Source organism: Plasmodium relictum, assembly GCF_900005765.1.
Source record: "Plasmodium relictum strain SGS1 genome assembly, chromosome: 12".
Taxonomy (NCBI): Eukaryota; Apicomplexa; class Aconoidasida; order Haemosporida; family Plasmodiidae; genus Plasmodium; species Plasmodium relictum.
The window spans coordinates 840579-867774 of NC_041690.1; the positions used below are offsets into that span (position 1 = coordinate 840579).

Genomic DNA, 27196 nt, shown 5'->3' on the forward strand with positions numbered 1-27196 from the left:
TTTACAAGTATATATATTTATTGCGTAAATAGAGTAAAAAAAAAAAAAATAGTTAAAACAAAAAAAAAAATAAATTGTTTTTTAATATTTAAAAATATGTTGTATTATTTAAAAGGTAACAAATTAAAAATAAAAAATAATATGAATAAATTCTTTGATGTTATTTCTTTTTATTATTAAAAATTTTACTAGTTATTAAAAAGAACAATGTGCAACTTTAAACTATTTGACACAAATATAAAATCAGAGCTTTAGCACATATTGATAATAAAAGAAATAGCAATATAATGATTAGTGCAAATGCTTATAATAGAAGCTAAAATTTTAATTTAATTTTTTTATAGTACCTATAAAAAATACAAATTTTTAAGAAAATTCCATTTTCAAGAAAAGGTATTAACAAATTATCTACATGTATATATATTCCCTTTTTTATATAGTATTTTTATGAATGAAAGTTAATTCTTTTTTTTTTTTTTTTTAAGGGGAAATATAAATATTACCATTACGTAATATAGCATATTCCTCTCTATTAGGCAAAATTTCTTTTCTTTTTCCATCAACAAATAAAATTTGCATATGGCCATCACTGTATTTGCAATCAACTTGTCCGCTTGGAAACCTTAATAAAATAAAAAAAAAAAAATTAATATTAAAAATATATTTAAAAATATAGTACAATTATTTTTCTTATATTTTAATTTTTACTTATTTAATTGGCATTTATTTGGTATGTTTACTTGATATATCCCTTTACTAACGAAATGATATAACTAAATAGAAAAAAAATTTTATTAAAATTAGACATAAAATTTAATGTAAAATCAAATTCAAAATTAATTGCAAAAAAATAATTTTAATTCATAGGAAAAATATTATAAGAAAATATGTGTAAAATATTGCTATTTTTTAAGTATATCTACATATATATATATAGTATGCTAATAATTTTATACCATATAAGAATTGGGTAATTTTGCTTTGTAATCTTTACTCGGATAAAGATAAATAGTTAAATTGCTTGGATGAATAATTTTTTTGTTTTTATTTTTTTCAATTATTTTTAAACCATCATCAAATAATGTTTCAACCTTTCCATCAATAAATGCTTGCCTATATTTTATTTTTTTTGATGGTGAAAAAACCGATTGAATAACTTCTTCACAATTATTAAATAATTCATCAAAATTAAAATTTATTATAAACTCCCAATTTTTTCCAAAAGGATTTAAACTACGATAACTATTATTTGTGGGACTTTTCTTCATATAATTACTTTGTACTAAATCATTTTTTATGTTAATATTATCATTATAATCATCATGTGAATAGCTACTATCAGCAACATAATCGTTTAAATAATTATTATCTGTTGAATTATTATTTATATAGTTCATAGTAACATTTGATAAATTTTTCTCTAAACATTCTGGATTTTTTTTTTCTATTTGCTTTGGTATACTTGTATAACAGCTAATATCTTGATTTATTTTATTCATAGAGAAATTATGAGTTAAATTTTCATTTTTATTCATTAATGAATATTTCTGATTTTCATTAATGTTTCGTGTAGTTGGTATATTTCTATTTGTGATTAATTTCTTTGAAGATATTTTTTCATTTAAGTTTTCAAACATTATATCATGATTTTTTGTTATTTCCATTTTTTCATTTTTAGAATACAAATAATTATTTAAAAAGGGAGAATTTTTAAGATTTTCATTTTCATTACTCATATTTCTGACTTCGTAAATAATATCTTTGTTCACAAAACTGTCATTTGTTCTATTGTTATTTTCAAAAAAAAATTCTTTAAAATTCTTTTGATTAGTAGTAATACTACTTTTATCTTCCTCAATACTTAACTTATCATTACTTAATTTATTTTTATTCTTTTTAATTATCGATTTCATTCTTTTCAAATTTTTATTTATATATTCCTCACTTGTTTTGAAAGAATCAGAATTTATGGTGTCTTCCTTATGCACGAATAAATTATTAAGTGTAATTTTATTTTTTTTTTTTAATTTATTATTTGAAACATCAATACATGTGTTATCTTTTCGTAAAATGTTTTTGAAATTTTCATTACTATTATTGGAACTTTCATATATTATATCTAGTTCATTCTGAATTTTTTTATTTTTATCATTTATTATTTTTTTAATTTCATTAGAATTTTCAGAACTATCTGATTCTCTGCATTCTTTCATCTCATATATATATGCAAACTTATTTTTTTCTCCATTCTTTCTATCTTTTTTTATTTTCTTCTGAGATTCATACTTTTCCATATCATCTTTGCTTTCTATCCGATTATTACTAATTGAATTATAATTTGATTCTTCCTCTGTATACTCATAAAAATTTTGTTTTGTTTGCTCATTAGCATTTTCGGCTAGTTTCATGATTGTTTTTTCCTGATAACTTTCCAACTTCTTTCTATATTCTTCTGATATTTTTAAATCCATCTTAAGTTTCTCATTTTCTTTTGTTAAACTTTCAACTCCCTTTTTTAGCTTATCTACAATTGCTTTGTGTTGTTTTCTTTCTTTTTCTATATTTTCTTCTAATTCTTTAATTTTATTTTTAAACATTGCTATTTCATTTGTTAATTTTCTTCTACTTAATATAATATTTCTTTGCTTTTCTACTTCATTTTCTATTCTTTTTTTTTCTTTACTCCATTTTTTTTTTTCTTCTTCAATTGTTTTAATCATTTTTTTTTTTTCATCTTCTATTTTATTTTTCATTTCTTCTCTTTCTAATTCCATTTCAGCACTTTTTGCTATTAATTCATATTCTAATTTTTTTACTTTATCCTGCTCTTTTTCTAACTTACTTATTTGCTTATTCAATTCATCACCTAACTCTTTTAATTCGTCATGTTTATTGCATTCATTTGTTTTTTTAGGTTTTTTTTTGTTTTTATTATGTAAATTATCTTCTTTTTTTAATGAAATTTTACTATTGTTAACTTTATCGTTATTTATCCTTGATGCTTCCGTTTTTTTTTTTAAAACTGTAACTATTTTTTTTTTTTTTAAATTATCTTTTTTCATATCTTCACTATCAATTTCTTCCCACTGTTCTTCATCATTTAAATCAACATGTATTATATCTGTATCATCATTACTATTTTTTATAACATCTTTATGTTCATTTTTTTTTTCATTTTTAAGTGAATTTGAATAATTTATTGTATCCTTTTTTAAAAAACTATCTTTATTTTCTTTGCTTTCTGAGCAAATGTTAGTATTTTTTTTAAGAAATAAATTTTTTTTAACTGTTTTATTATTAGTAATATTTTCATTTTTGTTAATTTTTATTAAACTTTCATTACTACTGAAAATTTTGTCATTCTTGCTATAAAAATCTTTTTTTATATGATTTTTTTTCTTTTTAAAATTGGTATATTCTTGTAAAAGATATTTACTGTCTTTATTCAATTTTTCATCATTTTCATTAATTATATCATCATCATCATTCTTACTATTTTCAAAACTACTTAATTTATTATTGTTATTATTTAAATCTTTTCCATACAAACTGAAATTATCATAATTATTTTGGTTAATCTTAATACATTTTTCATTTTCTTTACCATTGTAGAAATCATCACGAATCATACTATTATTAGAATTACTATCGTAATCAACTTTATCATCATTATAGTTATTATTTACACTAATTTCATAGTTACAGCAATAATCGTTATTCTTTATACTACTACAGCTAATATCAGCAGTACTATCATTATTACTCAAACTTAAATCGCTATTTTTAATAGGATGATGATCATCATCATTTAAGCTATTATAACTATTATTCATAATAGAATCATCATTATTTATACTACTACTAACATCCGAACTCTTTTTATTAATAACGTTATTAATATTAATAAGGGAGCTCTCATTGTTATTTGAGCTATTATTCTTATTTTTAACAATACTTTTATCATAATCAAAATGTTTATCATTATCTTCATTATTAAATATGTTTTCATCATTTTGCAAAATTTTTTTTTTATCTTTTAAATTTTTTTTATCATCAAATAAATTATTATCACCTTTTATACTATCACTTAAGATGGCCTCTACATTTCCATGATTTGTATTCGAGTTTTTCTCTTCAGAGTTATATCTTTTAAGGTAATCAATCTCATTGTTGTCTTTTTTATATTCACTCGCATCTGAATGGTTATATAAATAATTTGAAAACGAATTATTTGATCTTAAGTCATAATCTTTTTGTTTATTATTATTATTACTATTACTAATATTATTGTTATTACTAATATTATCGTTATTATTATTATTATTACTAATATTATTGTCATTACTAATATTATCGTTATTATTATTATTATTGATTATATTATCGTTATTATTATTATTATTAATATTATCATTATTATTATTATTACTAATATTATCGTTATTATTATTATTGCTAATATTATTGTTATTATTATTATTATTATGAATGTTTTTATTATTATTATTACTATTATTATCATTACTAATATAATTATTATTGTTACTAATATAATCATTATTACTACAAATATTATTATCATAATAATCATTATTATTAATATTGTTATTACTATCGTAATCATTTATATTATCCCATAAGTGTATATCTGAGTCATTAATATTAAATGGAGAACTTGAATGAACTTCATTAATATCTGTTTCATTATTACTGCTATTGTATTCTAAATTTTTAATAAAAATTTCATCATTTTTTTTTGTAAAACCATCTTCATAAAAAGAATTTTCCTTTTTACAATTTCTAGAATTTTGTAATTCCTCATATATATCCTTAAATAAATAAATTTCTTGATCATTTTTTTTATTTTCATCTAGTTTATTACTAAATTTTCTATTTGAAATTTTTCTATCATCTTCATTATTTAATTTATATGCAACTTTCTCTATTTTGTCTTGATATATATTACCATTTGCATTTTCATAATCACTATTATTTAATTTTAGAATGTTACTATTTTTTTTTTGATGCTCTTCATTTGATACTGTATCACTTTTATTTAATTGTACTTCCTTATTATTATTTATTTTTATTTTATCATTTGCACTAAAAAAACTATTTTGTTTTGATTCTTCTTTATTTAATTTTTTTCTTATATTTTTTTCTAAACTTTGTGTATATTCTAACTCACCAAATGTATCATTAGTCCAATTTTCTTCATAAACATCATAATAATCATCAAATTCTTCATTATTCTTTTTCATTTTACTCAATTAATATATATATATATATTTATATACATAATAATTAAAATAAAACAAAACAATCTATTAAATAAATTATCATATAAGATATAATGCATTGATATATTATTATAAATTTTCTTTTTTTATTAATTTTTTTATTATATTTCTTTATAACACTTTATTGTATTATAATTTACATTTATTTTTATTTATTTTATTTTAAAATTCTCTTATTATTTTATTTTCTTTTTTTATTATTTAAATTTAAAATATAACAGAATTAACTATTCAAAAAAAAAAAAAAAAATTTCTTCATTTAATCATAATAAAGACAAAATAAAAATAATAATATATATATTATGCTTTATTTATTATATTAGAATCTAATTTCATTGAATCTAGTTATTAATAAACTTATATTGTATCTGATGTATTGTTTGTCTTTTTCTACTTTATGTAATCTCTATATTATTTTATAAAAATAACAATGAGATTAAATAACTCATAAAAGCATCATAATGTGCTAGTTACAATTATTCTTCTTATTTAAAAGGAATATAAAATACAAGAAAAAATTATACCTTTAAAATCAAAATTTATATTTTACTTTATATTTCACAAATATTTTAAAGTACATAGTAAACATTTTGTTTTTATTTAAAATTTTTTTTTAGCAAATTTCTTCTAGTTTGTTTCCCAAGTAAAAAGAATAATTTTTATAATTTAAAAAAAAAAAATAAAATAAAAAAAAATAAGAAAATAAAAGCTTAGAAGAAAAAAATATTTAAAAATAAAATTAAAAAAAAAAAAAAAAAAAGAAAAAAACATTAGATTTAGCATAATTTTATTTTTAAAATGGAAATAGTTTTTTTGTTGTCACCGGAATATATATTAATAGAAATTTTTGTTAAAAAAAAAAAAAAAATTTAAGGTTTTTTATCTTCATAATATTAAGAATACTTCAAATTTACTTCTAAATGCCATTAGTATTAATGAAATTAGAGTAAAAATTAAAATACATGATAAAAAGAAATATTAAAATGCAAAAAAATTTTCGTAAATTTTTTTTTGTATAAAAATACATATCTTACATCTATTCATAATTAATAGTTAAAAGCTGAAAGAATTTATTTAAATTATAAAAATTAAAAATTCCCATAAAAATTTTTTATAAATATATATATATATATATATATACTTTTATTTATATTTCTTTTTTTTCTTAATTTTTTAATTCCAATTTTTACTATTCAATATTTTCATTTTGTTCTAATTTGTTTATGAAGATAAATGAGGGGCTATTTTTGTTGTAAATGTTAATTTTATAAAATATTCTTTATATTGTTTTTTATAAAATTACAAAATTTCTATATTTATGCACATAGAAATTATCCAATTTAACTATTAATATATTTATTTTATTATGTTCATATATAATCATTTATATAATAAAGAATCTATAAATATGAAATATAAAAAATGGCAATTTTAATAAAAGGAAATGAACCATTACTAGTTGACATGTCAATTCAGGATTTCATAAAATTAGGAATAAATGGAGTATACACAACTATGAAAACAGTATTATCTCACGAATATATTTTTAACTTATCTCTACATATGAAAAATTTATGTAAATATTCTAAAGAATTTTTAAAATTGCAAAAGACAGACAATAACAAAGAACATATATCTAAAATTTTAGAATATCTAACACTAGAAAATATACGTAAATGTAGTTGTGAAAGTATAAAAAGAGGTTTTGAATTTTTAACTGCTTTAAATGATGATTTAAAAAAAAAATATTTCAATGAAAGTTCGAATTATATGATAATAGTGACTATAACATGGGATATAGAAAATTGTAACATTTCGTTAAAAAATTTTTTTTCTATTTTATGTTATATAAAATCTTTGCCAAGTTATCCTGATAGTGTTCAAATTGATATAATGAATGGACAAAGAAAATTACCAAATATAAAATATTCTGATGTTTTTGAAGTAAGAGATAAATTATTAAAATTGAAAAGTATAGATAGTCATGAAATTGTTATATATAATGATTTAAATGAAATAACTGAAGGATTGACTAGTAATTTTTTTGGTTTTTTTAATGGTACATTATACACACAAAGAGATGAATTAGTTTTAAAAGGAACAATAAGAAAAGAGATAATAGATTTGTGTGAAAGAGAAGATATAAAACTAAAGAATTCTATTAATATAAAAGATATTGAATACTTTGAATTCTGCTTTATATGCTCCACAACTAGAAATATATTACCAGTTAAAAAAATTATACTTTTTTCAGATAATAAGAAAGTATTTGAAAAAAGTGTGAATCATCCTATTTTAATTAAGCTGCAAGAGAAATTAAAGGAAGAAATTGAAAAGAAAAAAGAAAAATATGATTTATGTATTCGTTAGAATAATATATATATATTTATCTGATTTTTAAATTTATTTTTTCTTTTATATCTATTAGATTTTTTTTGTTATATTTTTCAATTATTACTTTATTTTTGTTATTTTTAAATTTAATATAATCTTTTTTTTTTTTTTTAATTTTATAATTCAAATGTTTAATATTTATTTTTTTTTTTTTTTTTCACTGCTTCACTTGCATGCCAGTAACTCAGTAAAAATGCAAGTAAAAAAAAAAAATAGCTCATTACTTATAATTTTAAAATGTGTTCATAATTTTTTTTTTTAAATAAATAAATTACTAAAAATTAAAAGAAAAAAAAAAAACTAAATTAAAAATAGTAATATGATCTTTATCTTATTCATTCTACTTCAATTTTTTAAGTTATAAAGATGAAATAATTTTTTCTTTAATTTTAGATACACTTAAAATTTTAAGTGCTTTATATATAACATTATTCTATTTTAGCTTAATTTCCAAAAAAAATATGAGCATATGAAATATATTTATTTGAGTATCTATTTATATATATGCATAATGAAATATTTTTATTTTTAGTCAAGTACTAAAACAAAGGTTTTTTTTATTGTGTGCTCATAAATTACACCAAAATAATTTAAATGATTTATCATTACAATTTCAAATCATTTAAAAAAATGCTTTTAATATTTACGAAGCCTTAATTTTTTATGTTTTATATTAGAAGTTTATACTTTTTTAAAAAAAAAAATTTTGAATACGTAAATAAATATTTATATATTTATGTTAATACAAATTCTATTTTTTCATTTGTGTTGTAAAATGCATTATATTGTTTATAAAATAAAACTTATGAACAAATGAAAGTTAATTTTTTAAATAAATGTTATCATACACCTACGGTTATGTTTTTCAAAAAATTATTTAAAAGTTTTGAAAAAAATAGTTCATCATTATTTTTTCTCATAACCTTATTATATTTTTTGTACACATATGTATCAATATTTTTATTTATATTTAATAATGCTCTATTCTATCTTTTTGTGAATATATCGATATTTTATTTATGTTTCCATTTTGTTGTTAGAGCTTTAACATACCCAGGAAGCTTATTTATTTACTATAAAAAGGTGAATAATGAAAAAAAAAAAAATCAATAAGTTAAATATATCTTTATATATATGTACTTCTTTTTAATTATATAAATTTTAAAAAATATATTTTTTACTATTTTTTATATATTTTATAATTTTTTTTTTTTTTTTCCATCAAGACTAATTATGATAATGGAATAGAATTATGTAAATTTTATTTGAAAGAAACAATAAAATTATCTTTTATAATAAATGATATTGGTACAAGCATTAAGGAAATAGTTAAAAATAATGATAATAATAATGAGTATATTATGATTAAATTGGATCAGATGTTTTCAGATTATAATAATAAAGACAACTATTTTAATTTCTTTAGTAGCCTATATATATTTTATACATTATATATTAGTTATTATCTATATGTTAATTTAGAGGATAATGTTGATTTAAGTAGTGAACAGTTAAATTTTTATTATTTTTTAAAATTTTTTATGATAAAAATAAACGAAATAAAAATATATATCAACAAAAATGATATAATATATCCCGAAATATTTACTGAAATAAAAATACAAAAAGATTTCAATGAAACAGTAAACGAATTCATAAAAAATAGAAATCCTTTGTATGAAGAAAATTTTGAAGAAAAAATAAAAAAGGAAAATAAACCAAATTCACATAATGAAACATGGTATTTTAACATTCTTAATTATATATTTAATATTAAAAGATTGTATAACAGTAAAATACAAGAAGAATCAAGAAGTTGTGTATCTACAAATAATAATGATAGTATTAATGAATATAATAATAAACTTAATCATATTAACAATAATAAAACTAATAACGATTACGGTAATGAAAAAGATGTAAATAATTCTGGTGATAAAAATAAAAATATATATAATGATTTTAGTTATATAAAAAATGAAAATACGAATTTAAAAAGTAAGATTATATTTCCTAATAACATTCCTTCTGACTTTGTTGACATAAGATTTTTGAGTTTATTTTATCATGAGAACTATGAAAAATCTATAACGCATGTGAATTATAAAGATTTTTTTATAGTAGTAAATTATCATGATTTTCTGAAGTTATTAGATGATTTGACATTTTTTTTAAGTAAATTAGGTGATATATTTAAAATTAATACGTTAAGAAAAAAATTCCACATAAAAGATGCTTATAGTTTTATTAGTAATTTTTCGAAAAACCATATAGCGGGAACATTAGATTTATTTAAATATGAATTAATATATAAATATTATGCAAAACAACAGTATATGTATATTAATAAAACAAAAATAGATTGCATGTTTATTCCTTGTAAGAAATTTTTAAATGATAAAATGCAAAAATATATAAATTTAAAAAAATCAGGAAAGAGTTTAGACATTTATGAGAATTCCTCAAATAATAGTTCTATTTTTTTTAATGCTTTTAATAATGAATTTTATAATTATATATATCATAATGATTATTTATATGATATTCCTGTAGTACTATATTTTAATCCTAATGGTTCCTATTATGAATTAAATGCTTGCTGTTCAGGAACAGTTCAATTTTATTTAGAAAATAATATCAATGTTTTCGTTTATAATTATCGTGGTTATAGCAAATCAAAAGGACTTCCAAATTTTAATAAAAACAATCTAGATGCATTAAAAATTTCTGAATATCTCTTATCAAAAAAAGTGAAATATTTAGGATTACATGGAAGATCAATAGGGGGACCGTTATGTTCCTTTGTTTCTTATCATTTGTGTAATTTTGATAAAAAAAATAATAATACAGAATTAATGGATAAATTATATAAGAATGATGTTCATATAAAAAAAATTAATAAGCAAATAAATAAAATAAATAGATTGCTAAAAAGAAAAAAAAAAAAAATTTCAGAAAAATTGTTATTTCCTTTCAAATATATTATGTTGCTTTTGCAATATATTACTTTATTTAAACTAAGAGTATTTAACTCAAGAATGAAAAAAAAAATGAATCTAAATAATATAAGTTCAATAAAACAATTAAGTTATAATAATCCATTAGAAAATCCTAAAGTATCTTTTGTATGTATTGATAAATCATTTTCAAATTTTGAAGAAGTGGCAAAATATATGATAGGTGAATATGCGTATAATATTTTGCAATTTACATCATATAAATATGACATAACAAAATATTATATAAATTCCAATGTACCCAAAATTTTAATTTATGATAATTATGACGAAATAATTCATTATATGTCTAGTGCTATTACAGGTGTATCCAAAGAAATATCAAAATTATACAAAAATGCAAAACCAAATATAAATACTCAAAGAAGAAAAAGTGAGATAAAACAAAATAAAAGAGAAGATTATGAAAACTGCGATTTGAACAATGATGATTTATTACCATTATTAACAAATACAGACAATTATGATATGAATGATAATATGAATAAGGATATATATAGTGAAAAAAATAGTAATTTTTATAATAATAGAAATGACTATAATAATAATAATAGTAATAAAAAAAGTATCATAAATATCTCAAATGAAAATATTTATCATAATGATATATTTATTATAGATGAATTTATCGATAATTATTGGTTAGAAAATAAATTAAAAAGTATTGATTTGGGGATATTTTTGCAAAGTTGGAAAGTATTAAATGACTGTATTTTATTTTTAAATAAATCTTCAACAGCAAATAATTCTTTTATAGCTATAGGTTTAGAAACATATAATTCTATTATGTCTTTATATAATTCTAAAGAAAATAAATTAGAGAAACAAACTCATAATGCCATTTATTGCATTTATAATGATAACGTGAGTTTTATCAATACTTTTAAAAAAGTGAACTCCACTTATGATGATTTCATAATGGAGTATATGAATGATGATACTATTTTTAAAAAAACTAATATATATGACATGCTAAAAGAAGATGAAGATTTTAAACATGAAATGGATAAACTTAATAAAATTTTAAAAGAATTGTATATGTCTAAAAGAAAAGAAATAGAAAAAGTTCACTTTACCTATAGTGGTTTTTTTTTGAAAAATGATTTTTTATACGATTATATAAACACAGAGAACAGAAGTAATGATCAACCTGCATTTCACATAGAAGATATAGATATAATAACTTTTTTAAATGAATTTAGTGACTCTATAAGTGAAATGATAAACGTAATAAATTATAATTTAAATTCTTGTGGTCAGTTATTTAATGAATTAAATAAAGTTCCTGAAAATGAAAAAGTAAATTTTTTAAAATATTTTATTTGCCGAATGAAAGTTTTCGGTTCATATCCTTCCCAATGTTTTAATTTATCAAAAAAAAAAGAATTTTTTAATTCTTTATATCAAATTCCTTTTATTTTATCTCAATATTATGAAAAAGAAGTACTAGATAATAGTGAAGAAAAAAAAAACATATTTAATATAAACAATAAAAAAGAGAAAGAATATGAAGAAATTAGTTCAAGCACATCTAAGGATATGCATTTCACAAATAATAACCCGATTAATAAAAATGGAATTTCTGTTAAAGATTTTTCTGAAGCAAATATAAATTATTATAATGAAGATAATTTACCTAGAATATATGTTACATTAAAAAAGTCTTTGTTGCTTCATGATTTAATTATTTGCTTAGATTATTTTAAAGAAAATAATAATAATGGTTCTTTTAATATATTTTATAAATTAGTAGATGATACTTATTTAATAGATATAAAACAGTTATTATACTTTTTAAAAAATAGAAGTAACCTATCTTTAAAGTCTAGTAAATTTCTTGATATTTTTTCTAATGACATTGGAGTAGATGCAACAAGTATAAATTTTCCTGAGCAATTAGAAAAATATGTAAGCTGGATGAGACTAAATAACAGAATGACTATTTGCAAAATATATCAATTAATAAGAAACGAGTTAAATAAAATAAAAAGTTACTCAAAAAAGTTAATTTCTGAGTATAGTACAATTAATCAAAATACAAATATTCAATATATAATTTTTTTAATATATCGCATATTAATTTTTAAAAAAATAATAACTCATACATATATTATCTATGCATTTTTTCAACGTTTGAATAAATCATTAGACATAAATATTAATCAAGATGAGCTAGATAAAAATATAGAAATAAAATCATTAGAACCTATTGCATTTTTTAAAATTTTTTATAAAGATAATTATAAAATTTATTCCCCTAGGTAAATAATTAATTATCCTATTTATTTTATTTATTCTTTTTCTTTTTTTTTTTTTTAATTCTTTATTTATTTTTAATATTCTTTCATTTATATAATTATTTTTATTTTTTATTTTCATTGTTTTATTATTTTATTTTATTTTATTTATTCTTTTTTTTTAGAGTTCTCGGTTTCCCAATGCTTGTAAATAGTGGACATAATGGTAATTTAAATAAAAATGAAGAAAATTTTTTACATATATGTTTGAATTCTTTTTTAAAACATTATATTTGATATAAATTAATAAATGTTTTTATAAATCAATACGGAAAAAAAAAAGACATATATAAAAATAAAAACTAAAATAAAAACAGACAATAAGCTATACTTTATTCGTGGATATATATAAATAAAATTATTTTTTTAAAAAAAAAAAAATTTCTGAAGAATTGTGTTTTCATTTTAATAATCATAATTATTCCATTTTGTTGATATAAAAAATACAAATAAAATTATACTTGAAATAGAACCAATACAAATGGATAAAACAATATTTTTATTATTGTTTCCAATTTTAAACAACTTTTTAGTTTTTATTACCTGCCTATAATTGCAATCTACAAAAGAAAAAAAAAAAAATAGTATATATTTATATTTTTATATATGAAATAAAACTGTAATATTCTAACATATATTCTCCTTTATTTAACATACTATTTGTTTTTATATCATATTCTTTAAAATAAATATAATGCTCCTTTTTATTAACTTTCTCGTTAGAGTATATATTTTGCATTTTAATATTTCTTAGTATAGATGATTGAACTTGATTATTATTCTTCTTTGTAAAAACATTTTTTAATTTGTTTACTAATAAATTTATTTTTTTCATTTTTTCTTCTATTTTTAAGATCAACTATGATTTTATTTGCACTCAAAAACAAGTATAAAAATATTCTTAAAATAATTAAAATATGAGGTGAAGAAAATGTAAAGAAATTAATAAGGAGATATAAAAAGAGAAAAAATAAAAAGATAAAAACTAAATTTATAGAATACTATTAATAATTTGGTAAATTATAATGTTTCAACTTAATTCCAACGTAAATCTTATGTTTATACCTTTTTTTTTAAACCTATAAATCTTCAACCTTCCATTTCTCAATTTTTTTTTTTTGCCTTTCTATATCTTTTAAAACTCCCTCATATCTTCTTTTATAATCAGAATATTTTGTATTTTTCACATAATAATACACACCAACACTTAAAATACATGTAGATATTAATAAAATTTGTCCACTGTATCTTTTCATAATACTTTTTAAAAAAAAAATTCTTTTTTTTTTAAACTTCTTTAATTCTTTTGAATTTAAATTAAAAACATTTCTAAATATTTTGATTTATTAATAAATCAAAAAAAAAAAAAAATATTCATATATAACTTGCTTAAAGAATTTAATAGTAAGTTCAGATTCGCTGCTTTTTTTTTAATGATATATATATATAAATTTTGTTTTAAAATTTAAGTATTTCAATATACATAATATTTATATTTTTTTTTTTTTTGTAACAGAATAACATAATTTTATGATAATATCAAAAAAAAAAAAAAAAAAAAAATATAAATAAATAAATAAATAAAACAAGATAAAATAAAATTAAAACTTTTTATATATTCTTATTTACGATATTTTATAAAAAAAAGTTATATATCTGAAAAAAAATAAGAATTAAAAAAAATTTTTTTTTTTTCTAACAAATATATAAAAAAAGCTGAAGAGGAATAAATTAATCTATATACTTATATCACATTTTAAATAGTAAAATAAATAATTTTTTTTTTTGACAATAAGAACTTTTAAAGAATAATAACATTTTGTAAGTTTTAAATTAAAATATCACAACCAAATGTTTAAGTCAATTAAAAAACTATATATATAAAATAATATTAGAATTATGTATAAATGTATATATTAATAATAATCATAATCATAATGATTTTTTAATTTTAGTATATAACCTAATATTTTAGTTAAAATTATACTTTTTTAAAATATTAAGATGCTTGTAAAAGATATAATTTTTAAAAATATGTATACTTTTATATATGTGGCAATTTCTCATACAGAAGTAAATTTTTTTTAAATTTTTTTTAATACAAACGTTATATCATTTTAATAAAATAAGTAAATGTGTAAACTTTTTTTTTTAAAAATATTAATAGTAAAATTATATATATATTTATAAGTTTAACAAAATTTTATAAAATTTTTTTTTTTTTTATAATATCGGATAAAAGACTTCAACACCAATCTTACAAAATAAATTATCACCATTTTTATTTCTAATGATTTTCATAAATCCATTTTCTCCCCATTTACTTCCCCATGAATTTTTGATGATCCAGTAATATATAAAATTATCATTTTCATCAGAAAAAGTTCCTTTATATTTTTGTGTATTTTTATTTTCAATTAATTTTTTATTTTTTTGAACTTGTCCATAGCCAACTAAAAGAACAGCATGATTTATTTCATTTGTACATTTTCCATTAAAAATACCTTCATGATAAAAAGCAAAATCATCACTTGCACCAACGCAAATAGATAAAGGACCAACTTCATTTAAAGCTTGTATTAACTGATTCTCTTTAACACTACCAATTGAAGTTATAGGAATTTTATCTGTACATTTATATTTTAAACAAAATATATCTTCCATTTTTTTATATTTATATTGTTCTTCTAAACATATTTTATTTTCCAATGCATATAAAAGAGTATAAAATGGATGACATCCATCACAACCAAAACATATTTTAGAACAATCTATTACTTCTTGTTCGCTTAAACTTATTAATTTTTTATTTTTTTTTGCATACATACTTTCAATATTAGCTACACCAGCAAATGACCAGCATGAACCACACGAACCTTGATCTTTTGGATCAATTACTATTCCTTTTTGTCTATAATCTAAATTGGTAGGATATTTACTAAAAATATCTTCATTTTTTTTTTCATTTTCATTTCCTTTTGCACTTTTTAACATTGCATTAAATGGTTTTACATGTTTTTCTATGAGATGAGGAGGTACAGAAGTTAACTTTTTAAAATAATTTTCTAATTCCTTTTTAGAATAATCACTAAAATGATTTAACTTTTTTTTATATAAATCATTATCCGCATTATGTTTTTTGATTTCTAAATAATTTATTTTAAAGTTTTCATATCTTTCTATTTTTTCCTTCATATTCTTATAATTCTTATTATGTTCTTTCATAAACTTATAAAATGTTGATACATATTTTAAATTATTATATAAATTTACCAATGTTGTAACCTCATTTAACTGCTCTTTATTATTATATTTTATATTTAAATGATTATCATTCTTTTTTGTTACTCCATTTAACAAAATATACTCTTTGTCAAGCTTTTCATTAGATTTTTTTAAGAAATTATCAAATATTTCGGATAATCTTTCCTTACTTACCTTATTCTGTTCATTAATCAAATCGTATAAGTTGTCTATTATCAAATTTTTATTAACTTTTATATTTTGTAAATCAGTTTTATCATCACCATCAGTCTTTCCTTCTTCATCTACATCATTTTGTAAATTGCTTCCTTCTTTATACCTTTTTAATAAATCTTTAAATACTTTTAATTCATCGTTACTAAAAATTAAGTCAGTATTTTCTGAGGAATTATTATTAAAGTATAAAAAAAGTAAAGAACAAATTATAAAAGTCACTAAAGCATATATATATATTCTAAAAATTTTCTTCTCTTCATTTTTCAAATGTTTTTTTTTTCTTGATAGAATTTCCAAATCTCGCCTTGATAAGGTATGGTTCTTTATTTCTTTTTTCATTTTTCTAAATTATATTAAAAATAGAATATAAATATAATTAATAATGAAAATAATATAAAAATATAAATAATAATAGATTTACAAAAGATGTAAAAAGTGTAACAATATTTAATTAAATAAACTTAAAAAAAAAGAAATTCATATATTTTCTTAACACAAAAAAAAAAAAAAAATTCCTATATATATTCAATGTTTATAATCAAAAAAATAATTCTTTTTAATAAGAATTTACTTCCATAACTAAAAAAATTACATTATGTTATTAAAACAAAAAAATAATTAAATAATGAATAAAAATCAGAAAATAAGAACAAAACTTAATATAATAAAACTTATCCATATCAAAAAATGTTTTAAAAAAAAATTTTATTAAAAGTCTCATAAATAATTAAAATGTTTGTAATAAAAAATGTTCACACATTCTTTTTTATTTCATATGATAAAATATAAAGTAAAATAAAGTAGAAACTTTAGTAAGGAGAATTATTCAAATAATATAATTTTTTTAAATTTATATTATTGAAGCTAAAAAAAAAAAGTTTGAAAAATAGATTAAAATTTATTATGAAAGTAAATTAATATCCTTTTTTTTTTTTTACTTCATAAAAAAATTTGTAAAATATTATCTTATATATTTTTAAAAAGTTCATAAGAAAGATATACATGAAATAAACAATGAATTATATTTTTAAATTATATAAGAAATAACATTGTTTTATGTAAAATATTTATTAAATATAATAAGAAAAATATCTTAAAAAAAGAATTTTAATGAGTTAAATATATAATAAAAGATGTTAACAAATAAAAAAAAGAAAAAAAATATATTATGTATTTATATATCTGAAGGAAAACGTAAAAGATTTATTACAAAAAAAAAAAAGAAAAAAGAAAAAAGAAAAAATAATAATAATGACAATGACAACATCATGAATGTAATAAAACGTTAAAATAAAAATAAAGATAGAAATAAAAATAATAACATAAATGTAATAAAATAAAGCAATAGAACATAATAATATATTTATAAAAGAACATTAAAATAATAAATATTTCCTCTCATGTTTTTAAATGTAAAATATATATGTAAAATAAATCAATTAACAAAAAAAAAAAAAAAAAAGAAAATTTAGCTTTTTTTTAAAATTTTAACTATTAAAGTGAACTATTATAAAGATTTTTATAATATTATTAAACAAAAATAAACATACGGCAATAGATTTTTTTTTTTTTTAATAGAATTAATTGAACCTAGAGGGTTTAAAGATTTATAAAAGGAAATAAATTAAATGGTATAATAGGGCAATTTAAAAAAATTATATTTAAAATTTTTTTGTAGTAAGAAGATTTTTTATAATTTTTTATTTTATAATACGACTGATAATACATATATATATTTAAATATTCATAAATAAAATCAGTTTGATTGTTCAAATGAAAAAAAAATTGGTTTCCGGAGAGCTTCCCTTTTAATGAATCATTGCTCTTTTCTTCATTTATACTATACCCCTTTTTTTTGCCCTTAACATAATAATTCACTTGTTTGTAATGATTATTTAATAATGATAAAATGCTTATAACTCTTAAATATTTTTTTTTTAAAAAATAGTATCTAGCATATAAAATTTTTACTTTTCTATCATTATAATAAATTTTATTTAGTAAGGATAAATAAATTTTTATATTTTTTATTAGCCTATATATTTTTTGTCTATTTTTTGTGCTATCTTCTAAATTAAAGGAGTTAAATAAATTTTCTTCATTTAAATATAATTTATTTGTTTCTCTTTTATTAGTTTTTTTTTTATCACAATGTTCATTTTTTTTTATTTCTTTTTTTTTTTTTTTCGTTGAATTTGTTATATCTTCATTACACTGATCATTATTCTTAATTTGCCCAATGGTAAATTTCTTTTTTTTTATCTTTTTAAATGGCCAATAACTATTTTTTAATTCATTCTTTTCCGTTGTATGAAAAGAAAGTTTAAAATCATTTTTACAAAATTTGTCATTAAAAGATACACAATTATTATCTAAAACAATCTTTGGTTGATAAAATATTTTCATCTTGAAATTATGAATCTTCGATTCATTTTCAAAAAAAAGCATTTTTGTATATAAATCTTTTTTATTGAAAAGTGATCTTTTATTTTTAAAATTATTAAAAAAATATTTCATTTCCATGAAATAGTATATATTTTTTAATTTTTTTCTTTTATAATGAACATTCTTGTATTTTTTTTTATACTTTGAATATAAATAAAACAGATATAAACATTTTAAACACATAAATTGATGTGTTAAATTATAGAAAAAAGTAGTATTCTCAAAATTATAGTAATTATTATTATTATTTAAACTTAAGTAAAATTTTATGTAAGTATTAATTATATTAAAGAAATATATAATTAGTTTTGTACTTACTTTCAAATATATCAATATTTCGCTTAAATTTATCCATATTATTGTTTCAAAATATATATTTTTTAAACTAATTTTTCTTAAACAGTTATCGTTATTTTTATTTTTATGAGAAAAACAATGATAATAGTTCTTGCTAATTAATTTGTTATTTTCTTTTGAATAGGTAAAAAAACAATTACTGTTTTCAAATTCCTCATTTTTAAAATATAAATCATAACTCATTTCATGCAATTCACATTTAATTTTATTTAAATTTATATTAGACATAATATTATTTAAATAAAAATATACAAATAAATCTGAACCTTTTTTCTTCATAATTTTTTGATAAATATATTTATACAATATCATTATTAATGGTATGGAGCATGGCAACAATTTTATTTTACTTATATCAAAATAATCATTTTTATTTATGTTATTTTTATTTATATGACTTTTATTAAAATTATGGATACTTCTATTATTCCCACTGTTTTGTCTTTCATATAAATTTATTTCTTTGGCAACTTCATTATCATGAATTTTATTCTTATTTTTTTTTAAGTGTGCATTTCTTCTTTTCATTTCTACTTCATTAGTTTTAATATCCTTTTTTCCTAAAATTTTAAAAAAAAAATGAATTTTATTAATTTCTTCTTTAATATTATGCGCTAACTTATTTTTTCTTGATTTTCCATTTTTCAATAAACTGTTAAAACATTTTATATCTTTATGATCTTTAAAATATAATTCAGAATCTTTTATAGAATTTTCATTATTTGTATCAATAATATTATCAGAAGAATAACCAAAATCTTTACAACCAACTAGATCTTCTATAAAAAATATATCTGATGAAGAACTTACATTTGATTTAATTTTATATTTTTCTGATATTTCTTGCAATATTGAATATCCTAAATGTGTTTTTTTGAAACTTTTATTTTTGTTTTTGTTATTATTTTCTCTTTCCCAAAAAAAAAAAATATCATAAATACAAAAAAAATTAATTAAGAAATGGACATAAATATAAAAAAAAAAAAAATTATTTGAAAAGAAATTAAGAGCTTTGTTTAAAATTAAAAAAGAAGTTTTGTTAATATAACTTTTTTCAAGTAGACTGTTATTATCAAAATTTTTATGTTTGCTATCAATATGTTCTCTTTTATTAAAAATACTGCTGTGGTTTTTAATAATATGCTTTTTTTCCATTTGTACTATATTATTATATATTTTATTTTTATTAAATTTACAATTTACATTATTATCTTCAAGCAATATATGTTTTTCTTTTTTTGTATCTATTTGCTTTTCATTTGAATGCATCATTTTTTTATCATTTTTTGCAATATTAGGTTTTTCAGTATCACTAACTTTTTTCTTACCATATTTATTAAAATCAAAACTGAATAAGTTGTCGTAAATGTTAAATAAATCCCTTTTTTTTTTTTTTTTATTCGTATCATATGATCCGAATACATCATTAATATTTGTAATATAATTATAGAAATTAGGTGATTTATAATTTAACTTACTAATTAATGATTTATATTGATTGCCATAATGCTCAAAAATAGAAGAATCATCTATTTTTTTTTTATTATAATCAGATATATTATCATTACAGTCATAATTGTTGTCATAATATTTTTTCATTTTTTTATTATAAACACAATCTCTTCTGTGAACAAATTTCTTATCCTTAACTCTTCTTGAGCTTGCTGCTACTATACTTAATAAAAAAAAAGGGAAAGCATATACATTATAAAAATTTTTTAAAAGAAAATTCTTACAAATATAAATACATTTCTTAATTTTTAATTTATATAAATAAATAACACACAAATAATAATAACTTAATATATTATTATGATCTACGTTAATACTTTTAATTATGTACTTATAGCTTAGATTTAATAATTCTAAATAATCATTTTTTGCAATATTACTTATATTTATTTCTTTATTTATTAATTCTTTTTTATATATTAAGTTTATTTCTTTTATATTATCATAATAATAATTATTATTTATTTGCTTTAATAATGAAATTCCTATTATGTAATATAGTTTACTACCTCTTAATTTATTTATATCAATTTTATGATGAAAAAAATTCTCTCCTTTTGATTGATCCCTTTCATTTACATTATATGTATTTTTATTAGTATATTTCTCCTTAAAAGAGCATTTATTATTAAAATGTGAACATTTGCCTTTTAAATAGCAATTGTCTTCCTTGAAATAAGAATTATTATATATTAAATCATCATTTTTATGATTCATAGAAATATAAGTATCATAAAATGCTTCTTTAATATTTATGTTTTTTTTATCTTTTTTGAACATTTTTATAAATTTATCCTTCGATAGAACTACACCTGATTTTTCCTTAACATATGTACCTATTTTATTAAAATCTTTTGTTTTATTGCTTTTTCTTTTATCTTTTTTCTGTCTAGAATCAATAATTAAATTAAATTTATGAGCATTCTTTAAAAAAAAAAACAAATATTTTAAAGAGTTTTGTACACATATGTGTCCACTATGCAAATAATTGAAATTTACTTTTAATTCAAAGAAAATGTCAAAAAACAAGGAAAACCTAAATGATTTTATTTCGCACAACTTTTCATAAAAATTTTTCTTTTCATTCAAAAAATTACTTTTTTCGTTTAAGTTATTCTTATCATTTATATAATTTGTACTATATGTATTAATTATATAATCATCATAATGAATATCTTCATTCTTCATATAAAAAAGAAAATCTATTTTATTATGTTCTAAATTATAATTTAATCTTTTTTCACTTAGTTCTTTTATATTTTCTTCTTTCTCTTCTACTTTATTATTTTTTAGTTCAATTTTTTTTTTAAGATAATTATATGCGTGTTGATTTATCAATTTACAATGTATATGATTAATATACCTCAAAATAGATGTAACTAAATGATAGTTTGCATATAAATAATTTATTAATGCAATACGTTGATATATAGAGAAAATTAAATAAGTATTAAACCTAGTAAAAAATGCTAATGCTATAATTTGTTCATACTTCTTTATAAGAAAATATCTGCCTTTGTTATTAAATTTTTTATTTAATTCAGAAATATATACATGATAATAATCATTAAATAAGAAATTGTTTTCTATAACATTTTTTAGCTCCAATGATAAATTATTGATTCTTTTTGTTTCCTCATTCAGTTTAATAAAATTACATAAGCTTATATAATAAGTATTTTCATTAATATGATCATATTTCTTACTTATTTTCTTTAAATCTGAAGAATATTTTTTATTAAATATATTTTTCCTCTTTTCTTTTTTATCATTTAATAAATAATATTTCTGTTTATTATATCTTTCATTTTTTATTTTACTTAGAGTTTTTTTTTTTTTAAAAAGCATTATACCACTACCATTTACAGGAGAATAAAGTAATTTTTTTTTTTTTTTTTGAAGACAGAAATCGTTCGATGAAAATTTTCTTTTTGTGTATATCAATGATTTTTGAAGTTTATTTAACCTATTATCATATTTCTTATAACAGGTATGTTTATTGAATATACCACTGTTTTCTAACCTAAAATTTTCTATATGTTCAAATTTATTATTATGATAATTCTTTTTAAAATTTATATAAATAAAGGAGATATGAAAATTAATATAAGGTAATATTATAACTGATAATATTTCAGTTATTAAAAATAAGAAATAAATATGTTCATATTTTTCTATATTAATTTTAACATTAGAACTAATAAAATTCTTTCTATATGCTTCTCTTAATAAATTTATACTTTTAAAATTATAATTTTTTTTATTGTTTATTAATATAGAATCTATATGTATTTTTTTATGTTCTTTTAAGCTTTTGTAGTCCTCATTTTTTTTAGATAATTTTTTTTCTCTTTTTGTCTTATGAATATTTTTTTTCATTTTGACGTCAATAGTTCTATTTTTAAACAATGAATTATATATCTTATTATCCTTTTTTTTATTTTTATTTAAATATTTTTCTTTTATATATTTTTTGTAATATGATATTTCATCGCCTATATCTTTACTTGACTTACACAGAAAATTATAGAAATTATATCTTAATTTTTGTTTTCGTTTTAAAACATTAACAAAATTAAAATATTCATTTATATCTTTTTTATGTGTATTTACATATAAGTATTCATCAAAAATATGCAAATATAAAAAATTATAAATTAATATTTTCAATTCATTATTCTGAAAATTAAAAACTTTTTTCAAATTATATGATTTCAAATTTATAATATCATCCTCACTTATATTTCTATTTATACCGAATATATTTTTATTAATTCTTTTTTTAAAAATTGTGTCAATAAAATTATCATTCTTTTCTTTGTTATAACACTTTTTTTCATTATCATATATAGTATGGTTATCATATGATATAGGATTTATATTTATTCCCCTGTTTTCATTTAAGTCATTAGAAAAGGTATAACTTTTTATGTTAATATCATTATTATGAGTTTTTAAAATTTCTTTTGATCTATTTAACACAATATCAGAATTGTATCTTTTATTATTGAACTTGTCGCAGTAATTAATATAACTTAAGCTCCTATTATTTTTATTATTAATATAAATTTTATCAATGTTTTCAGAATTAGTATTAAAACTATTAACGAAGTCTTTTTTAAATATAACTTTTTCGAATTCATCATTTACATTTCCTCTTTGATTATTATTTAAAATATTATAATTATTATCTATATAATTACTTGAGACGTTTTTGTCTATTCTATCTTCTTTAATTAGGAAATTAGAACTCTTAAAAGTATCATAAGAAAAATTACTCACATAGTCTTTTAAGTTATTATTAATTTTATTCTCTATATTTGCATAATTATCCCTATTATTTTTTAATTCCATAGTATTATTTAAACTTTTCTTTAAATTATAATTGCTTTTATTCTTATTAAGTTTATAAAATTTGTTGTATTCTTCATTATTTATATTATATTTATTATTCGAATTATTAACATAAAGTTCGTCTTCATTTTTACTTCTTTTGTCATGTAATATTAAAGAATTCTTTTTATAAAGATTTAAATATATTTTAAAAAAAACATATTTTAAATCATAATCATTCAACAAACTATTTTCATTAATATGAAATGAACTTATATTATTATCCAAAAAAATTATTCTTTTCATTACATACATATTTTTTTCATATGTTAAAATATTCGAATCATAATTTTTTATAATTTTGTCTAAATATAAATAATATATTATATTTTTTAAATTATAATTATTCTGATAAAACATATACTTAGTTTCTATATAATTTATTAGATTCAAGTAAATTAACATATGTTTTTTTAATCCATTATAAATATATTTATAATTTAAAAAAATTGAATTTTTTATAACACTCATTGAAATTATATCACTAATATTATTAAAATGAATTCTCAGTGATTTATTTAAAAAGAAATAATTACAATATTTGGAATAAGAATGTTCATCCCAATAATTTATAAAATAAAAATTATTATTTTTTCTTAAAAGTTTCATAAGACTATTATATGCAAGAAGAATTTTTTTATTATTTATAAAAAAGTTACTATATTTATTATTATCATTTTTACTGTATTGTCTACTAATGTTATATAATATTGAAGAAGAAAAATAAAGATTCTTATCATTTAATTCCTCTTTGTTATTTAAGATGTACTTTTCATTTAAAATTTTTCTTTTATTTTTTAAAGTATCTTCTTTTTTTAATTCAGTATTTTTATTTAAATAATCTATATTTTCTTCTATATTAAATGAATTTAGTTTATTAATCTCATGAATTATATCAAATGCTTTCCATTTCTTTTGATAATTCTCAAAAATATAATAAAAATACAAATAAATATTTTTATATATATATATGGAAATATTTATGAAATTTAATTTACTAAATATTAAAGCCATTATTAATAACCCTTCAATGATGTTTATCTGTTTAAAATAAGAAAAATAAATTAAAACATCAAAAAAATAATTATAGAAATAGTATTTCTTATCCTTAATTTTTATCAAATTTTTTAAAATTCTTTCTTTTTTAGACATATTTTTTTTTTCAATATATTCACTATTCACTATATTTCTTAATTTTTTTATATTACATATTTTATCATTTAAAGGAATACTTTTTATAACTTCTGTTAACTTTTCTAAAGATTTTTGTTTATATTTTATTTTTAAAAATAACAAATACTCATCTAATGTTAAATCCTGTTTTTCTTTCTTTCTTTTTTTTTGTTTTTTTAACTTTTCATTAAAAAGAAGTTTATTTTTACTTCTTAAAGAACTATGTTCTTTTAAAATAATGCCACTATTTATTTCATTTGAATAAATGGAATTATTATTTCCTACTTTTCTTAAATCTTTTATATCTTCTTTATAAATACTATGGTATAACTTAGAAGATTTAGTTTTATAATTTTTTAAATAATTAAACTCATCTATATTGCTATTATTATAATATTCATTATCAACTTTATTCATTTTTTTAACATTATCATTATTTGAAATTTCTTTTTTCTGAATTATATCATTGTTTTTATATGCATTTTCATTTGAGAAATCATTTTTATTAGCAATGTTCATAATATTAAATTTATTATTATATGTGTTTCTAATAACAAATGCTTTACTTTTTTGGTGTTTTTTACTTTTTTCTATTTCTCTTTTTAATAAAAAAGATGAAGCCTTTTTTTCATATAAAATGTCATAATAATTGTATATTTTGCTTTTCAATTCCGATGGGAATAAACTAGTTATTCTTATTTTTTTTTTTTCATTATCGTAACAATGTTTATTAATTTTTTTTAATTTTCTTTTTAAATAAATATATTCAAAAAATTTAACTTTAGCATTATGGAAATCTTTTAAATTAATATACGCAATGACAATAGATATGTACAAGCAATATAAAACAGAATTAATGTCAATATACTTAATATTTTTTTTATTTATTTCGTACTTTAATTTTTTGTTATTACTAAATAAATATATATCGAAGTAACTAAATGTAGGTAATGTTAACGTACTGTTCGTAATAATTTTGTCTAATTTTTCCAAATCATTTTTTTTTATATTGTAATAAAAATTAATAATTTCAAATTTTTTATCTCCATTGGAATAATTCTGTTTTGAATATTCTTTTTCTTCTAATAATATATTAGTGCTTCCATTTTTCGTAATTTTTCTATTTAGCATTAATAAATTCTCTTTTATGAAATTATCTCCATATATTAATCTTTTGCCTTTTTTATTTAAATTTATAATTCTTACTATTTTAGAATATCGAAAATTATTACTAAAAATTTTATTTTTATTTAAAAAACTATTTGTATATATAATAAAAACACTTTTAAATGAATCAAAGTTATCTATGACTTCTTTATATTTATGATAATTTAATAATCTATTGTTATGACGAATACAATTCCTTAAAACAGTTCTTAGTTTATGTCTATCATACTTTTCAATGTTCCCATTTAATAAATTTATATCTAATACCTTATCATTTTCTTTTAGTTCTCCCCTTTTTATTTTACTTATCATTTTTGATTTTTGCATTTACAAATATACTTTTATCACATTCATTTAATTTTTTTTTTTTTTTCTTTTTTTTTTTTTTGCATTCTTGCACACAAATATATTTGTAAATATATTATATTTTTTACTTTTTGAATTTTCTCATCTTATTCTTTTATTCTTTTATTCTTTTATCTTTTTATTCCTTTTTTTTTTTTAAAAAAAACATATTTTTATTAATTTCAAAACTCTTTTAGGCATTAGCTACCTTAATAGATACAAAATATTTTTTTTTTTTTTTTTTTTTTTTTTACGTATGCTAATGTATTAAAAATATAAAAAATAACTATTATTTCTAACTTCTGAGTTTTTCTCT

At 17.6% G+C, this 27196-nt stretch overlaps 7 protein-coding genes across 7 annotated transcripts; 2 read left to right on the plus strand and 5 right to left on the minus strand.

Moving 5' to 3' along the window:
• Positions 1 to 324: 324 nt before the first annotated feature.
• SAS4 (spindle assembly abnormal protein 4, putative) lies at positions 325 to 5261 on the minus strand (the record flags this gene model as incomplete). The annotated part of the gene is made up of 4 exons (XM_028678008.1): positions 325 to 347; positions 504 to 622; positions 709 to 773; positions 957 to 5261. 4 exons carry the CDS (start codon positions 5259 to 5261, stop codon positions 325 to 327), a joined length of 4512 nt encoding a protein of 1503 aa, XP_028534340.1.
• A 1461-nt stretch (positions 5262 to 6722) lies between these two features.
• On the plus strand, positions 6723 to 7670 carry ADCL (aminodeoxychorismate lyase, putative; the record flags this gene model as incomplete). Its single annotated transcript, XM_028678009.1, has 1 exon — positions 6723 to 7670. One exon carries the CDS (start codon positions 6723 to 6725, stop codon positions 7668 to 7670), a length of 948 nt encoding a protein of 315 aa, XP_028534341.1.
• Positions 7671 to 8507: 837 nt separating this feature from the next.
• On the plus strand, positions 8508 to 13245 carry PRELSG_1222600 (conserved Plasmodium protein, unknown function; the record flags this gene model as incomplete). The annotated part of the gene is made up of 3 exons (XM_028678010.1): positions 8508 to 8777; positions 8921 to 12972; positions 13134 to 13245. The coding sequence occupies 3 exons, from the start codon at positions 8508 to 8510 to the stop codon at positions 13243 to 13245; spliced, it is 4434 nt and encodes a 1477-aa protein (XP_028534342.1).
• A 168-nt stretch (positions 13246 to 13413) lies between these two features.
• PRELSG_1222700 (conserved Plasmodium protein, unknown function) lies at positions 13414 to 13843 on the minus strand (the record flags this gene model as incomplete). Its single annotated transcript, XM_028678011.1, has 2 exons — positions 13414 to 13568; positions 13666 to 13843. The coding sequence occupies 2 exons, from the start codon at positions 13841 to 13843 to the stop codon at positions 13414 to 13416; spliced, it is 333 nt and encodes a 110-aa protein (XP_028534343.1).
• Positions 13844 to 14087: 244 nt separating this feature from the next.
• Positions 14088 to 14264, minus strand: PRELSG_1222800 (conserved Plasmodium protein, unknown function; the record flags this gene model as incomplete). The annotated part of the gene is made up of 1 exon (XM_028678013.1): positions 14088 to 14264. The coding sequence occupies one exon, from the start codon at positions 14262 to 14264 to the stop codon at positions 14088 to 14090; it is 177 nt and encodes a 58-aa protein (XP_028534344.1).
• A 967-nt stretch (positions 14265 to 15231) lies between these two features.
• Positions 15232 to 16827, minus strand: FP1 (cysteine proteinase falcipain 1, putative; the record flags this gene model as incomplete). The annotated part of the gene is made up of 1 exon (XM_028678014.1): positions 15232 to 16827. One exon carries the CDS (start codon positions 16825 to 16827, stop codon positions 15232 to 15234), a length of 1596 nt encoding a protein of 531 aa, XP_028534345.1.
• A 1260-nt stretch (positions 16828 to 18087) lies between these two features.
• On the minus strand, positions 18088 to 26862 carry PRELSG_1223000 (conserved Plasmodium protein, unknown function; the record flags this gene model as incomplete). Its single annotated transcript, XM_028678015.1, has 1 exon — positions 18088 to 26862. One exon carries the CDS (start codon positions 26860 to 26862, stop codon positions 18088 to 18090), a length of 8775 nt encoding a protein of 2924 aa, XP_028534346.1.
• Between the last annotated feature and the right edge of the window lie 334 nt (positions 26863 to 27196).